This window comes from Coturnix japonica, chromosome 3 (assembly GCF_001577835.2).
Source record: "Coturnix japonica isolate 7356 chromosome 3, Coturnix japonica 2.1, whole genome shotgun sequence".
NCBI lineage: Eukaryota > Metazoa > Chordata > Aves > Galliformes > Phasianidae > Coturnix > Coturnix japonica.
In genome coordinates, this window is record NC_029518.1 from 6,980,681 (window position 1) to 6,998,266 (window position 17,586).

At 44.5% G+C, this 17,586-nt stretch overlaps 1 protein-coding gene and 1 long non-coding RNA gene across 5 annotated transcripts in view; both read right to left on the reverse strand.

Moving 5' to 3' along the window:
• Nucleotides 1-2,376: 2,376 nt before the first annotated feature.
• LOC107310806 lies at nucleotides 2,377-6,105 on the reverse strand. The gene is made up of 3 exons (XR_001553735.1): nucleotides 6,062-6,105; nucleotides 5,286-5,385; nucleotides 2,377-4,709 (listed from the first exon to the last, which is right to left on the reverse strand). It is a non-coding gene; the product is annotated as an uncharacterized LOC107310806 (long non-coding RNA).
• An 8,563-nt stretch (nucleotides 6,106-14,668) lies between these two features.
• CCDC85A (coiled-coil domain containing 85A) overlaps nucleotides 14,669-17,586 on the reverse strand; it is a 54,972-nt gene continuing 52,054 nt past the window's right edge. For 3 of the 4 annotated variants that reach the window (XM_015856803.1, XM_015856802.1, XM_015856801.1), the window contains one exon: nucleotides 14,669-16,729. In XM_015856803.1, coding sequence (XP_015712289.1) covers nucleotides 16,680-16,729 — 50 coding nt within the window. In that variant the 3' untranslated portion in view covers nucleotides 14,669-16,679. The remainder of the gene's footprint in view (nucleotides 16,730-17,586) is intronic. The other variant, XM_015856804.1, reaches the window with a different exon arrangement.

The following is a 17,586-nucleotide window of genomic DNA, read 5'->3' on the forward strand; positions in this document are numbered from 1 at the left end:
ATCACTAACAGAAGTTAATGCAAAATAAATTCCATGGGAGTTTGCAAAAATGCCAGATGACAACAATACCTTGGTGAGGCAGTGCACATTTTATGCGCCCTGCTCTTTAGTTGTTAAGCCTGTCTGCCTGCATGACTGTTCTCTCTCATTTAAATTAATCACATTCTACATTATGAGGAATCAAGCTGAGCCCTTTGGTACATGAAATGTTTAAAATGGTGTTATTTTAACATTTTTTTTGGACATTTGCTATTGCACATCTATTCATACACTTGCACTCAATCCTCCTACTGCAGTTTGCAACCAACCAAAGGTTGGCTCACACCGGTTGATGTCTGGAGCCACATGCCCACCATAAGAAAAATAAAAAGGCCCAGTATTATTCTGAATGGCAATTAATTTTAAACTGAGCTACAGAGCGGCTGTTTAGCATGATTAGATTTGTCAGACTAATTCACAGAAAGCTTATGTCTCACCTCTTCAAATGTAAGAAAGAAACATGTGGTTTTCCATGTATGAAGAAGTTCCATCTAAACATGAAGAACTTATTTATGGTGAGGGTGATGGAGCACTGGAACAGGCTGCCCAGAGAGGTGGTGGAGTCTCCTTCTATGGAGATATTCAAGACCCATCTGGATACCTACCTGTGTGACCTATTGTAGGGTATCTGCTTTAGCAGAGGGGTTGGACTTGATAATCTCCTGAGGTCCCTTCCAACCCCTGCGATTCTGTGATTCAGAGCTCAGTTAGATTTGATAGGCAACCTAGATCCAATACGAGGAACCCTGAAAGTCCGTGTTCAGTCTAGGCCACAAATATCACAACTAGCTCAAAACAACGATGGGTGCTGAAGCTACTCCACGAGTAGTATCTTGGTTGGTCTGGAGTAACAAATATTTAAAGACCAAAAAAGGTCCTTTGCAAATCAGTGAACCAACCCTCCCATCTACCAGTCCTGTCTACCAATCCCCTCCCATGAACCGAGTGCTGCTCCTGAACCAAACAACTCTTCTTCTGTGATATAAGGGAAAAATCTTTCACAGTGAGGGTGGTGAGGCACTGGAACAGGTTACCTACTGATGTGGTTGATGCCCCATCCCCAGAGACTTTCAAGGCCAGGCTGGATCAGGCTCTGGGCAACCTGATCTAGCTGTGGCGTCCCTGTGAATTGCAGGAAGTTGAGCTAGATGGCCTTTAAAGATCCCTTCCAGCTCTAAGGATTCAATGGTTCTATGATTCTCCCTGGTGCCCAGCTCCAGTCAGTCAACAGACAACAGTATACAACACCCAGCCAGCCCTAACATGACTTTTGAACAACAGTACTACTTTGAGTACCATCCAGACGCAAAGCACTTCCACAAACACAGGCTGCTGAAATGATTAAAAGCAGGAGGAGAGCACACAATGAATTCCACAGCTCTAACAGCCTTCTGAAATTTGGAAAACATAGCAGACAATGCCATTTTACCCACTTAGCTCAGGCACCTGCGGACAGCAGTGATTAAGGTTGGTACAAGGGCAGCAGGTCCCAGTGCTAAGTGGGCAGAATGGCATCCCCAGCAGTTTTTTCCCCCCCATTCATTATCGGTGAATTTTAAGAGTCACCACATAACCCTGCCCATCCTTCTCCGCAGGGATATCGGTATCGAGCCATTTGTCAGCAGAATATCGTCACATCGTACAATATCACCCTTCAACGCAGCAGCAGCACAGGACGGTGCTGGAGGTTATTGATTCTGAACCACTGACACAGCAGAGCATCCCCAGCAGGAGGGATGCCCAAGGTCAAAAGCCTTCTTAAAATACACATTTGGCTACAGGGAGTTTCATTAGGATCCATACACCATCAGGTATTGATGGGAGGCACTATTTATAATCAGCCTGTACAGTGCTGACAGTCTTTTTATTTAATGAAATTTGGGTTTTGTTGTCAGTGTCAGGTATTCTGAGTTAGCAAAACGCCGTGACTTCTCCCATACTAAAAATGAAACTGTATACAAAGATGGTCTTAAAAGCCCGGCAGTAGCAACAGCTCCCGGAAACAGCACGTATCTATTTAGGTAATACAAACAAGATGTCAAATCTTTAAAAGCATCAGCTGCTAAGCAAAGTGCCAGTCCATCCATAAGTGCCTGGGTACCACTGAAAAGGAGAGAGCTCCATCCGTCATTCAGTCTCCGTAAAATAAATAACAAGTTATTGCACGTTTTACGGCTGCATATTGCAGCAAGGAGTTCAAGTCGCCTTGAATCAGAGGGTGGTGATGCTGGAACTGGTCATCCAAGGAGGCTGTGGATGCCCCATCCCTGCAGGCATTCAAGGCCAGGCTGGATGTAGCTCTGGACAGCCTGGGCTGCTGGTTGGTGACCCTGCGCACAGCAGGGGGTTGGAACTGGATGATCATTGTGGGCCTTTTCAACCCAGACCATTCATGATTCTATGAATCGAGACATCCAAGAATTAAAGCTCTGCCTCTTCCTGTGTTTCCTGAAGGAGAAGAGTTTCCCAAAGCACAGCCTTGTACAGAGGACTCCAGGGCTCACCTGACCTTTAAGATCTCCCACACCATACAGAGGTGGAGAAAGAGCAAATCCCAACCACCAAAAAGAAAAAAATAATAAGGAAAAAACAAATCAGGAAATCTAATTATAACTTCAGGCCACACTATATTTAGCAGTTCCCTGGTGCGCTGCAATGTTCTTAATTGCTATTGTCAGAACATATGCAGGAGAAGTAGCTGCTGTTTTATGAAATGAAAGCCCTCTGCATACAGTTTGGGGCACAGCTGCCATCAGGCCAATGAGAGGAGCAGGGGCTGTGGGGGTTAAACAGCATGATGCATGTACTCATATTTATACCTCTCCTATTGCATGGGATTTTGACTTGCAAGCAAGCAGTGTTTGCTGACATAACGCATATACAGGGGAAGGACAGACACAGAGTTATCACGAGGCAAGATTAAAACTCTTCACTTGATCTGTATTGATTTTCTTTCCGCAACATCATCTGCCTGAGCATACATCTTCCCATTTCTACTCCATTGCTGGGCAGGAGAGGATGCATAGCGTACATCACATGGCAGAGAAACAGCTGCCGGCATCCCTGAGCAGGCACGAATTATTCAGCTCTCACCAAGGGATCAGGCTGAAGCCAGGAGCCAGCTTTCAGCATGCCAAACTATACCCTTGCCTGCTCTATTTGCAGGTAGGCCCATCTTGTGTGGCCCTGTACACTGCCATGGGCAGTTGGTTGGACTTGATGATCTTCAAAGTCTTTTCCAACCTGAGCAGTTCTATGACTCTAAAGCATGATGCAGCCACACCGTGGGCTTGCACTCAGATAAAACAGAGCTGGGAGCATCTCCCGCACCACCAACCCATTCCCAGGCCTCTTGACTGACTCTCCAAAGCAGCAGATGACATAAAAGCAGAAAGAACATCATCTTAGCAACCTTGTTATCATTTGCCAAGCCTCATTCCAGCCTCAGCACTGCAGATGCTTAACAGGTCCACACTAAAAATCTTTGAACCTTGTAATCAATACAAGCAAGCCGCTGCACAGAATTTACTGTTATCCATGTTACGCTTCGTTAAATGTTAGTTTTACAGCATTCAGATGTGTAAAACTGTTGAGCTGGTTGTTTCATCAGCTCCAAATAGCCATGCAAGACTGTCTGCAAGCAAAGCCCCAGGTCACTCAGTTTTTGCCCTAGAACATCAGTTTGGCCTCTACCAAGTTTTCCACCGGTGGGTTATGAGCAAGGACACTATAGAACTCTTGAAACTGTACATACACACACTTTAAAGTGTATCAACTCCCCCGGATCAGGGAGACAGAAGTGCTGGGACACAGCAGTGCTCCTTTGATGCCCAAACCATCCTCAAGCTGACTGAGTTGCAGAGATTGGCAGCGGTATGAATGTGCTGATTTTCAGCCCCTCTTTCGTGACCCATGGACTTAAATGTGAAACAGCAACTCTTTTGATCTATTCCTGCCACACTGGGATGGCAGGGAGCGCCCAGCAAGCCCTTAGCCCACAGTCAGTGTACTGTACAGGCTAAACCACAAGGACTGATAACAAACCATCACTCTCCTACTGCTGCTAAGAACATTATTTATCTTAGGGACCATTTCAGTACAAATGGTTTTATGTACTAGTATTCCCACATTTCTGTGGCCTTGGGTCACAAGCCTATATTTTCACTTGCAAAGACAACAGCTAGTAATGAAGAAAAATATTGTACATTCATTACAAAGGGGAAAAAAGTATGTTCAGCATTCTCATGATTCCTTCATGCTTTGGCTAAAGGTTGGGCTTGCCTCTTCATTCTCATCTCCTTTAATTTATTAAATCCTCTGCCTCTATAAAATTAATAGCAAGTTTTCTGCAGTAGATAAAGCAAGTTTCTGAAAACAACTATCACACTGCACAAGGAATCGGGGTGATTTAGAATTAAAGTACATACACTTCTAAAGAGATCAGCTGCACCACCCATGCCTTGAGATGCACCACAGCCACCAGCTCTTCGCAGGGACCTCCTTGGTGCACCCCCACCAGGATGAAGGAAATCTGCCCAAGTGTTTTGGAAATTGCAAATCACTTTTGCTTGTTGCAAGAGCCAAGATGACATCCCAGTGAACTGGAGCTATGACAACACCGGGGCATACTGCTCCTTTTGGGGGCAGCCTGGCAGCCTTCAGAAGCATTCCTGTTTAAGAGGAGGCGTCAGAGCATTAGACCAGGTCTGCAGCCAAGAAATATCAGCACTCTCCTTTGTGAGGCAGGCTGAATAAGTGCTGAAGCACAGAATACGGACACTTTTGCCTTGGCAATCCATTTCACAGAGTTAACAATTACCCAGTACCAACTCTGGAGGTCATCATTCCCTTCTCAAGTCGACAAATGAGTACTGGTAAGTTTTAAGGGAAATCCTCAAGTTGCTACAAACAGCCGCAGCCAGCAAAGGACTTATGTGCAGGTTTGGAGGGCCACACTGCACAAAATGATCAAAACTGCATCTGCAATCACATTACCTGGTGTCTTACAGTGCCCCCTCAAGCTGCATTAGCAAAGGCATTCAGAACATTCTCCTTATTGGTACCTTATTTCCCTCCATCCCTCAGATCTACTTTAAGCAGTGAAGCCTCACTGGCTGCACTGGTTGGGAAGTGGCCACTTTGACTTAAGAGCCAAAGCATCACGCAAAGCAACATGTTTGTCCTTGACCATCAGCAGGACAAGTAGTTGACAGGCTGAAAGTCATACAGCAAACAATCTGACTTACCCTACAGGATGGAGGGAATGGAGAGCAGCTCTTGGTTTTCCAAGGTCCAGCAGCCTCTGCCAGTTGGTTTGGCACCAAGCCTTCCTCCAGCACAGCCACTCTGAGCACAGAGGCAGGAAAGGAGAAAGAGAGCAATAAGCCTCCTCTGCGAAGTTTTGTTTGTCCGAGCATCAACAAAACACAGATGGTCTTTTCTCTGAGTGAAGACCATTTAGCACCTGGAAAACTCTAAGCTGGGAAGAGAGACCAGAAGGCAAACAGGAGAAATATGTTTGTGCTTGACACTTTGCTTTGCAAACTGAGCTGTACCCCTTTAATCAGCAGCAAATGTTCCTGGACACAGCAGTACTGTGTGCTAAGCAAGTGTACCCGTCAAATAGATGAAGGCACTTCTTCGTGTAAAGAAAGAAATATTTTGTACTGACTTAAGAAGTAATAATAATAATTAAAAAGTGCCTGCTAGAGGCTTTAAAATTGAGGAAAAGGCTGTTAATTGTGCTAATAAGGCTGCCTGGGACCTGTCCCTTTGCCAAAATCATTTTGAAGGAATAGGGATGAAGGCAGGAGTGGATCAGAGCCCTTTCCAGGAAGGCAGTTCAAAAGGCAGTACTGCTGTGAGCAGCACTCCCAAGGGAAGGGCTTCAGGGACAACCACTCATCAGCAAATGGTACCATGGTGTACAGTTGGAATAATGCAAGAATCATAACATACAGCTAGAATAGCACAAGAAGAGTTGCAAATAAATAGTCAGAGGTTATCTATAAGAAAAACTCACCAACTATGAGGCCTTCAGACAAGATGGAAAACATAGAGGCCACAAGAACTCCACAAAGGAGCAATCTCCAGAAAGAGATGCTACCATAGTGGTGGTCAGCCCTTAAATGAAATGTAGGAGAGGTGGAGCCAAGCTCCACCCCTTCCAGGAGCACAGCTGAATTACCTTCACCTGTGCTCCCACAGCTGACCTGACACTTGCCTCAGATGGTTAATCAGAGGTTCAGGCTGTGATCGACAGTTTCCCTTACACATGGAAAATGAATTCATGTCGTGTACTAAAACACAAACCAAGAACAAATGAACTGCAGCTCTGGAGTGAAACCCATCCAGAGTCACCCACTGCCTTCACCAAGCATGTCCACAGGCTTGTCTTGTCGGTGCAGTCATACTTCCCATCTGATAGATTCCCCATATAATGTAGCAAAGCATCCAGTGAGCTACACACCAACAGGAAATGACTTTACATTCTCATCAGCAGGGAATAACCTGGTCCAGGTTGTGCCTTATTTGTGTAAAGACATCGGTTCCATTCCCACTCCTTCATCAGGTTGTTGTGAGCTGGATAAATTAGTCACACGAGAGGGAACAGGAATGGGAGATTACAGATTGATCCCACAGGCTGCCTGAAGGCCTTTGAGAATCTGAGCTTAAAAATGAGGGAAACTTCCTTTTGAACTCCTTTAAGCTGTTTTTTAATTACGAAATACAGATCACTGCACTCCACCCAGAACATTGTTGTTTTTTTCCCTTTTGGTAGAACACATTGCATCTTTTTGTAATTCAAACCAGCACAACAGCTGCATCCTTTTGATAAATACTTAATTGTCCTACCGTGCACCACTCTACATGGTTATTTATGAGAGTGCCTACAAAGTGCAACTATTTCTGACCTAGATGATTAGATTTCCACTGTTTATTGACCAAACTTTGCTACGAGGTAAAGTGGGAGAAAAATCCACTTAAAACAGAAGTATATCAAATGGCATTAGTTCAGGAGCTTACCTAGCATGGTTAGCTCTTAGTGGGACAGCTTTGGCACTTCCTTTCAATACATACTACCATTTTTCCTGCCCTGCAGTCATCTTCATTCCTCTGCAAAGAATGAAAGCCTACAGGGTGCATGTGAGCAGAGCATGCTCAAAAAAGAGCACAACTTTGTGCTATTTTGGATCAGTTGCACAGCTCTCTTCTAATATTGTGCTTCAATTATACAATTTTAGCTCCTCTTGTTCAGGCCACCAGAATTAAGGGTGTAATTATATGAGGAGGAGAAATTACAAACATGATCAATAGTTCACTCAGAACCCTGTTAGGGAAGATATTTAATTACTCCTAGAGGAAAAACAATCTGTCTGCTTAACACTTCCTCCTGGTCCAAACGGATTGCATGAGATAATGAAAGAAAATACATTTCCAACTCTCACACTCACCCCGACTTGCAGACTTGGCTGTTTACATTGTTCTTATGATGACAGAAGGCTTAAATGCAGTAAACATGATTTAGAATATGTTTTTGTACAATCCACATTCAAAGAGTTTCCCCTGATCTTTGGTACCCATGGGCCCTGCAGCCCCTCAGCGCTCTGTAGCACAGCAGCAGCAGCAGAGATGCAGCATTAGAGCCTGAGCAGCACACACACCTCCTGCTTCACTGCTGAGCCCTGACTTCCTCGCTTACATCCTTTCTGTTATTTCTGGAAAGCCTCCTAGGCTGGGTAATGCAGCACACAGGCAAGCAGAGGCTATTTTAAGATATTTTCATTCTGTCTCTTAGACAGAATTGCCTTCTCATATAAAATGAGAATCATCTGGAAATTCCTCTTATAGGGAAGAGCTGTGGGATGCTGGAGAGGACCCAGCCTTGCTCTCCTGCCAAATTCTGGAATGTAAAAAAGCACAAAAGCCACAATACCTGCTGCAGTTACAGGCTACAGGACATAGTTACCAGTGGTACAAGTGTCCTGACTTCATTATCTGGCCCCAAAACCACAAAACTTTCACCCCATATTGCTGACCCTGGGATACAAGTCTCTGGAGTCTCTTCACACTATCACCAGGCCAGAGTGCAGGAACAAACTCCTCCATCCCTTCACCAAAAGCACTGGACCAAAACAGCAATGAGCTTTTCGATTGACAGCTGAGCACTGCTAAAGGATGCTGAGAGTCAATTATCTCATCAAGATCAAAGATAAAAACGTTTCTGCACTTGTCTCAGCATCACTCAGTAGCAGACCAGATCACTGGGAACGTTATCAAAAGTCATCTGCTCCCTATTGTTCCCTTTTCCTGTTAATGCGGGGATATTAACTGGGAGAAGCTCGAGCACACGGTCACGTGGGCCTTTTATCTGAGGAGAGAAAGAACTTCAAAGGGACAAGGAATGCTTGTCAAATAATATGAAGTAGTCATTTTTGGTTCTTGTTGAGGGAAACACAGTATCTTTCCTTAATGTGAAAATCTCTCTAGGAGGACCTTAGAGCAGAACACTTATTGCACACTGCTTTCACAACAACCTCAATTTTGCTGGGCACAGGAAAGTTATGACTTAACATAAGCACATCTCAAGGTTTATGAAGGCCGCATACGCTTTCAAGGGGACCAACATAGCCTTTGTCCCTGCAGTACATCATCTGCAATGCACAGGGATTGCCTCTGCAAGTCCATAGGGCCAAGCCCAGGAGTCCCCACCTCTCCCTGCTGGCACATGCCAACAGCAGCAGCTTCCCTGCAGATTATTGCAAGCCACTCCTATCCTGTGCACTTGTTATGTATCACTTCAGCATGCTTCCCACGGCCTAATTAAATCGTGGCAGCAACTCATCTGTACACAAGCGACCTGTTGAGGTCCTCAGTTGCCTGACCCCTTTCCTCTGCCACCACACTCAGTCAGGCCCTGATGTGCAACCATCGGGCAGACCTGCTCTGCAGGCAGCTTAATTACAGCCAGATGCTACTGGGGTCAATGCAGAATTTAGAGACTGAACTCCAGGTAACATATGGCATAATTTATGATTACAGAAATATAACAGAGTCTTCCTGTCCTTCTCCCTGTCTGCCCAGTGATGTGCATGACTGCAAACCATGTGGAATACGTCAAGTGGAAACAGCTTTTTCCAATCAAGATTATCCATCAATCATCGTCAGCGGGCTGATGGTCAGACTAAGTATCTTAGTGGACTAATTTTCCAAATCTTCCTTTCTAACTCTAAGGATTCTATGATTCTAAAAAACTGGGAGAAAGTCGGAACAAATGGAAAAAGATGGGACAGCATGGGAAAAGTTGGGAGGTGTTGGAAAAACATGGGAAAAACTGGTAAAAGTTGGGAAAGCAAAGGAAGAAATGGGAAAGGTTGGGAAAGCAAAGAAAAATTTGGGAAAGGATGAGAAAAATTAGGAAAACCCGGGAAAGAAAAAGGTGAGAAAGCAAGGGAAAAGGAAGCAAAAGCAGGACAAAAGTTGGGATGGAGTGAAAAAAAAGGGGAAGGGGGGGGGAAACTGGGAAAGCAAGGGTAAAGTTGGGATAGCACTGGAGAAAATGAGATAGCAAGGGAAAGGAAATGATAGAAAAACTTAGAAAGCATGGAAAAACATGGGAAAAGGTAGGAAAATAAGGAAAATGTGGAGAAATTTGGGGAAGTGTTCAAAAAGGTGGAAGAAGTAGAGAAAAGTTGCGAAGAGGTGGCAAACTTAATGATTTTATTCTACAATCAAACCCTCAGACCGGGGACAGGCTGGCCAGGCTCCCCAGGGGGTGCAGAAAGAGGATTACTGGTCCTCCTCGATGTTTGCTGGTTGGATACTGAGTGGGTGTTTTCCTGCACGGAAGCTAACAGTACTGTGCTACCTTGCAGCTTGTTCCTCTAGTGAAGCTGCCTTCGTGTCTGCACATGCTGACTCTGACAGGTAGGATGCTAACAATAATTTAGGCAGTTCTCTTCCTATACTGTATGGAAGTTCAGTAGAACTTCTTACATCGTGCATTATGAATTTGTTTTTTCTTTTTCTTTTTTTAATGTATTCAGCTGTAAAGTCATTGAACTTTTGCTCTCCTTCCAGCCCTACAGATCTGTTGGCTGTTCTCTTGCACACAGGGGTGATTACACACACACCAACAGACAGATAATGCTTCTGCGGGAGCTGATGGACAGCAGCATTGAGATGCAACTAAGTGAGACCAGATGGGATTATGGTTCAGTGCGACAGAAAGCGAACCACAAATGCTGAGATTTAGAGGTCCTGATGCTATTTGTGACTTCTTGTTCCCTTGGAGAGCAGTCTTCCTCCCTTGGTATGGAAGATGGCACCACCCAGAGCAGAAGGGCTCCAAGAAGCAGTGTTTGCATGATGCATATTCAAAACAACATAAAAGAAAGCAGACCCAGAGCAATTACTGCATCACTGCACAATGGTAAGAGTCACCCTTCAACCCCAGCTAATTGCTATTCCACCTCTGCACGCCCTTCCTACAAACCTGGCCGCACACACCCAGAAGTTCATCATCACCATTTCCACTTTCTATGGAGCCATGCGATCACCCAGCCTGAGCACCAGTGGCTCCAGCACTGGTTACTCACATCTGAGAACAGCTCGCCTCTGTTAGTCACTGCTGACACTTCAGCTTTCAGTTGTCTATGACTACACATGCTAACACTCAGCTAAGCTACTGGGAGAGCACATCACTTGCATGCTGCAGGTAAAAAGCACAGGAGGATGATTAAACTTACAGCTAAGGTTTAGTGGGCTACCAGCAGTCCTAGATGGTATTGCAGCCCTGAAATACCCAATGCAAAACTTCAGAATCTTTAGTGAGAAGCCAAAGTGATGCTCTGAGATGGCTTACAAATTAAAACAAACGAGAAAGTAGAAAAGTCACAATAAGAAAAAAAAGAACACATTGCTTCAACATCAGCATAAAGTGAGAAATCTGGCTTTGAGTGGAGTTCTATAATCTGCTGGTATCGAAAGAAAAGCCTTATTCAAGACCACATTCATCTTCTGCTTAAACACAGGCATGTGTTGGGATTCTAGCCTGAAACCAGGGGTTAATTCTCCAATTATTTCACAGGATTAGAGCTACATGTTTTTCCCCAGGGAAAGCAGCGTTACTGTGAAGCCCATCCACACATACTACTTCATAATTCATACTAAATAAGAAGTGAATTCTCTCCTTTGTCTAAATGGTTTGTTTTGGCTCAGCCAGGAGCGGCAATTAGCAAGACAGCCCCCCTGAACACATTTGATCTGCTACAGAGCTTCCTGCTGCGTACCAGGAGAACAAAACTGGTTTCACACAGTCCATGGGTTTTACGTTGGCTGGATGTGCTATAATTAAAATGATCTTTTAGTATTTCCCCCCTCCCATTTTCCTGCAGACTTTGTTTCTATGCTTGATTCTTGTGGGGAAGAATGCACGTACCTAATTTAGCAGTTTTGCTGGTTTATTCTGCTCTTTACTGGTTCCCTTTGTAGTGTTTGCTGTTTGTAGTTTGGTGCAGAAACTGAGAACCATTACAGGTTCGTTTCATTAGCAAGAGTTCCCATGGAAACACTTCCATGTTTCTCAGTGTGCTTTTCCTGGGATTTTCAAGGTTGAGTAGGGTGAGCTCTGGTTCTTTTTAAGTAGGAACGTGCAGCAGCCTGTGTACACATCCATCCCTTTCAGCAGGGGGAGAAAAACATCATCTTTAGTTTGTTTCCTGTCTTATGAAGTCTAATGCCTGTGCAAACAGAGCAGCTCAGCAGCCCCATGCCACAGACAGATGTTCCCATCGCCCCACCAACAAACCTGATCCTATTCTGAAAAGCCACCTCCAAACCAAAAGCAAGTGCTTTCCTTTCACTCTCTGACCTTTACTTTGAAACCAGGAGTGATGCTATGGCTTAACAGTGCTCAGTGCACTCACCCGTGTCAAGATGTCCTTGTGTCACTGAGGATTTTCAAAGCTTCTTGCAAAAAAGATGCCATCATCCCTCTCCAGCTGAGGTGCTCAGGTGCACGCAATGCTACTGTTCAGGGGCAAACCCTACCCATAGCAGTTTGGAAGAGAAATGCTTAATAAATAACTAAAAAACACACGTGAGAACTTAAAAACGCTTCCTTTCTCATGCAGTCTCTCTTGGGCCACGCACACAGGTGAGTTACGTAGCAAATGGGTTATGCTGCTAGTGGCACTAAGGCAGCAGCAGGTTTGTCTGCATCAGATGCTGGCAGGGCAGGCCTTCATCCCCCTTCTCTACGACCCCCCTTCCAGAGTCAGGACACAGCTTCCTAAGTCTTTTTTTTTTTTCCTTCTTTTTTTTTTCATATGAAAACTTGTAAGTTATTTTTAAAACTTACTTCCACCTATTCATGGCAGTGAGGAAAAAGAAATATACAACAGCACGCCAAGAAAACATCAGCATCCAGACCTCAGGGCCAAGGCCACTGCCTTGAAGGGAGAATTACCACCAATTTTTATTCAAGGGGAGAGTAATTACCATGTTCTGATATATTAAATGACTCATCATTATTATTTTGGCACCTCATGAGCCAGGTATTCAGGAAGCAGATCAGACGGAAGCAAGCAATGAAGGCCCTGGGGCACTTCCCATTGGCTGGTACTACAGGAGTTACCAACACACAGATGAGGCTGCAGAAACCCAGAGCTCCAGAAGACTTCACTAAACACCAGGATATGATATTCAGACCCTCTCTCCATCACCTCTTTTTTTCAAAGGAAAAAAAAACCCAAAACCAAAAACCACATAGCCAGAGGAAAAAAATATACATCTAGTGGGATGTGTGCACAGAGAGGAAGGGAACAGCAAAGGTCATGTTGAACAAGGCTTGTAATTCTTTGGTCAACACATTGATAAGAGAAGTGGGAAGTGTAGCCACAGCCACAGCTCACGTGCCTGGGGAAAAAACACCCTAAGTGATGATGTGCATATGATCATGGTAGTGGTGAAACAGCTGAGAGGACAAGGCTCCCATCATCTTCTGGAAATGAAAGCAAAAGTATTAGTTGCTCCTTCCTTTTTTTACTGTATGAATTGGATAGCATTTGCCAGAGCTCACAACCTATATCTCACAGTTCACTTCTGGGCCATACTGTAGGTGCAAGGAAGTGCTGTAATTGTGATGCAGCCCAGCAAGCGCCTCTTGGCTGGTTGATTTAACAACGCAGAGTCTTTACATATTTAATCCAGGCGGGGCTGTTATCGAGTCAGCTGTTCTTACCTTCAGGTTTCTGGGAACGTCCATGGCTGGGGTTCCCAGGCACATGGTTCACCCAAGCATGAAAAAGAGGAATCTGGGGATACAAAGACATCTTGGCATTATATATCTGGCAGCTGCTATCATTACTGTGTTCTGAAGGATTTCAAACTAAAGGACAGTCTTGCTGAGATATTCTTTCCCCTTATCCTCCCCCATCAACTATCTGTGGTTGAGCCATTTTGTTCTGCACCAAAATGGTGAGATTACAAGACATGTGGAAAGCCCATGGTGCTCTTGGGAGGCTGAGGCAGCACAGAGCTGGGTGCCATCCCCAAAGTGCAGAGACTGTTTGGGCTGGCTTCCAGCCTACACTTAAAATATTAAAAGGGCACGTTGGCTTGGCACCATGTTCATAAACACATCCATCAATTGCAACCTTTGGGGAACAGGCTCTACTGAAACCACTCACTTGCAGAAAAACAAACTGCTATTCTTTACTTTATGACTATTATGCGAAACAGCTTTTTTTCCACCACAGAAAACAAAATCCTCTTGCTGTATATCTGCTATGCGAGAGCTACTTAAAATCCACGTGCAGAGGGAACCTTATAGCTCATTCATGCTCAGCTCAGGAGCTGAACACGGCCCTGTAACAACATGCCCATGTTTTTTACTGAAGCAGTAAAAGTTAAAAACCAAAGGAATGAGGAACCCATGAGGCTCGGTGTGATTGCACCTTACTGAGAAGCATCTGCATGAGCAGAGAGAAAGATGATGCAGACAAAGGTTTCCAACTGCTACAGCAATGGTCATTCATCAGTGCAGGCTACTGGACCCCGCAACAGCACTGAGCCTCTTCTCTGCACACAGCCCACACCCTCCCCCCAGCAAGCTGTGTTTTTAGGAGCTCTCACAGGATTCAATAGCTTCAAGATACTGACTGCCATTCTTTGCTTTCTATCACAAGCAGCAGCAGGCAGCCCTCCCCTGGCACGCACAGGGCAAGAGGGAGGCAGCTCCTAGGGCAGAAGAGCAGCAGGTGCAGAGGGCCTCCCCCCACAGCACTACCAGTACTCTTTGTGTCTCTTACCTGTGAAAAAGGTTCCTGGAGCTCCACGTTGCCCATCCTCTCTCTGAAGCAGCCCTGCACAAGAAAGGGGCCAGAACAACTACGAGTAGACACCCCAGGGCTGCCCTTGAAGCACAGCTAGGACTTCATAGGGTCATAAGGCACAAGCAAGTCCATGGAGCTGGGATTACTGGAGACAGCTGGGGAGAAGGTAAACAAAAACCCACTGCACGCATCTTATTTCTTAGTGTAGCAGCAACATTCCAGAAAGCTCCTTCAAAGCACTCCAAGAGCTAAGTATCTCCCGGCTTTGGTCATTAAAGGAGAACAAACAGTGGTGAGATTCTATAATTTATTACCATTGCTAAGATGAACACAGATACTTGATACCCAGTCGTATGTCGAACTGTAAAAAAATAGTTTAATACAGTATCAAAATTTACACAAGTATAGTGTCAAAAGACCAGCATCCCTCAGCTCTGCCCCTGCACATACATACTGCAGGCACAAGTACATGGTTTACATTTTTCATACATATATATATATATAGATACATAGGAATACAACAATTTAAGTTTAACTATGCAAACGATCTGTATGGGAGAAAATCAATGCGTAAAGACAGCACACAGCTGCTGGGTCTGGGGTATATATGTGAGAAATTATGCAAGAGGGCAATGTTTTGAAATGCAAGGCCAACGGCACGTCCAACTGAAGCAGACGGAGCAAACAGGAGTTCTGTTGGGAAATCAGTGCTGGGTCAGAGGCCTTTTACTGAATGGTACCACGCAAAAATAACAACAGAAACCAGCCTAATTGCTGCTGCAAACTAACACAGATCTTGTTTGTTTTTTTTTCTCCTGAAGACAGTTAGCAGATTTTTACATCATACTCCTACACAACAAAAGGTTGTACAGCAACAGAGCTACATTCCACCGCAAACAGCTCACAAACACAGCATGTTGCAAGCTCGGACAGAACTGCTTCTGACAGACTCAAACCTTCGGAACCAAGAAGAAACCAAAAACCCAGGAATTGTTGCATTCCTATTTTTTTTTTCCCTTTATCTTATATTATTATTTTTATGCTTGGCTACAGTAAAAAGTTAAGCAACAGCGGTCACAAGCCTGTTGCACATTCATACATGAAACTACTGTTGCTTTTAGATATACACAAAATACCTATCGTTGCAGTTTGATACACACAACTAGTATACACAGAGGTAAAAAATAAACTAAGCACATCTAGGTCATCTTCTGGTCAAACCGCAGGCAGTCTGAACGTGAGCTTTCTGCCTCGTAATAATGAAAGACATGCTCCAAGTATAATAAAACCTTCTTCTTTCAAAGTACGCTACAGCAGCAAGAAAAAGCTTTATTACGACGCAGTACAATCTTTTAAATTCCTATTCTTATAGACTCTAGTTAAATAAACCAGCGTGTTTCTAAATTAAACAGTAGAAATTAGCGTCCTGACGGCTGGAAAACACTTTCTGAAGAACACTCTGATGGAAATTCTGATCTGAGACCTGTAGTGGCGGTGCCTCGGTGTTCTGTTTGGTACAGAGCCATGAACGCCAGACACATCTTCAGACGATTCGCATCAAAGTAAATTGAACAGAAAGCTATCTTCACTTTCATTTAGAAAGAAATCGTGTTTCACTACAAGGACTGTAGTTATGCTACACTACTGGCTGGTTAGGAGACGTTATGGTCTTTTAGCACCTCCAAAGGCAGTTATTCTACCAAAGCAAATAATAATAATAATAATAATAATAATCAGCCGTAAATTGCTTAAGCACCATTAGCTGATACCTTATAGACTGAAGTGCGAGTTGCTAAGAAATGACTTTGTTAAAACTGTGGGGACCAAAGGCACAACAGTTCATCAATGTCTCTCCAGTCTGGCGAAAAACTGGTAAATCTAGTGGAACATTTGTTCAGACTTACTAGAGACTCGCTGTAACTGACCAAAATAAAGACTCCCTTCAAGTAACTGCTGCAAAACCCCTACTGTCTTTTAGTTAGGAATGGAAATATCTCAGTGCTTCTAAATGCGGTGCTGAAGGGACGAGGCGGCGGCAGCGTTTCAATAGCCAGCATACTGAGACAGAGCTCCGTGGGTCACTGCAAAGCCAGCTCCTCCAACAGACCTCCCAGCACCACCTCCAGGAGCCTGCAGTGCAGCCCATGCAGAGCATAAGGGCACCCATTGTCAGCTGGGATGGTGCTGAGCACACCGCCAGTTCTTGGTCTCTCGTCAGCAGTTCCAATTCCTTCTCTTCAGACAGAGGATGTGCTTCAGGCCTTTTACATCGGTCCTTTGTACTGGTTTCCTGACAAATGTTGCCTAATTCCAGGGCACGACCCTGCAGCATCTCCAAGTTTCCTCCACACAACCTAAAGGGAGGGATGGAAAGGGAGACCATTAGCATCAGTTGGGATGGACCAGTGTTCATGTAGGCATGCATGGGGACACTCCGCACATTCCTTACACAGACCATGCAGCGCAGGAAAGGACAGAGGGGAGGGACATGGAACAGGAAAAAAGTGCTTCCCAGGAGATACAACGTTCCTTCCAAACACGGAGAGCACATGCCTCTAAGAATGGTTAAAAATGGAGACGAATGGACCAGCACGTGCATCACCAAGGCTCTTAATGCTTCAGACACAAGACTGAGGGCATCTGCAGGCCTCTACTGAAATTTCACTCGGGCATTTCCCACACCACGTCTCTTGAAGAACACCATTCAGAAGCACAGAACTCACTCCAGCTGAGTCTAAACGTGTCCAGTTAAAGAAGCACAGAGAAATTCATCTCGTTTCTCTTTTCAAAGACTTTACTTGTTCTCTTAAAATCAAGTAGGGCATTGAGTGTTTGCTTTCATTCATTCTCCCTCGAGCTCAGAGGAATCACACATGCAGTCACTGTCTGTGTGTTACGTTGAAACACAGTGAAATCTACTAGTTAGTAAAAGTTATCAAGTATTTTTCTTAGTATGGTCTAGATGTTACAAAGATTTCCTCCCTCCTGCTCACTAAACTAAAGACACAGAGAAATTGTAGCAAAAAGCATTCGTTCAGGAATGTGTTTGATGATGAGCTATAATGAGATGCATCAACGAGAAGCAGGGGAAGCCACAGTGAGCACAGTGTCCCCAGGCACAGGCAGGAGCCACCAGGATAACAGTGGTGTTCACTACTGCACCGCGTGGTGCAATTCAATATTATTTCTGTTTAGTAATCATTATCAACTA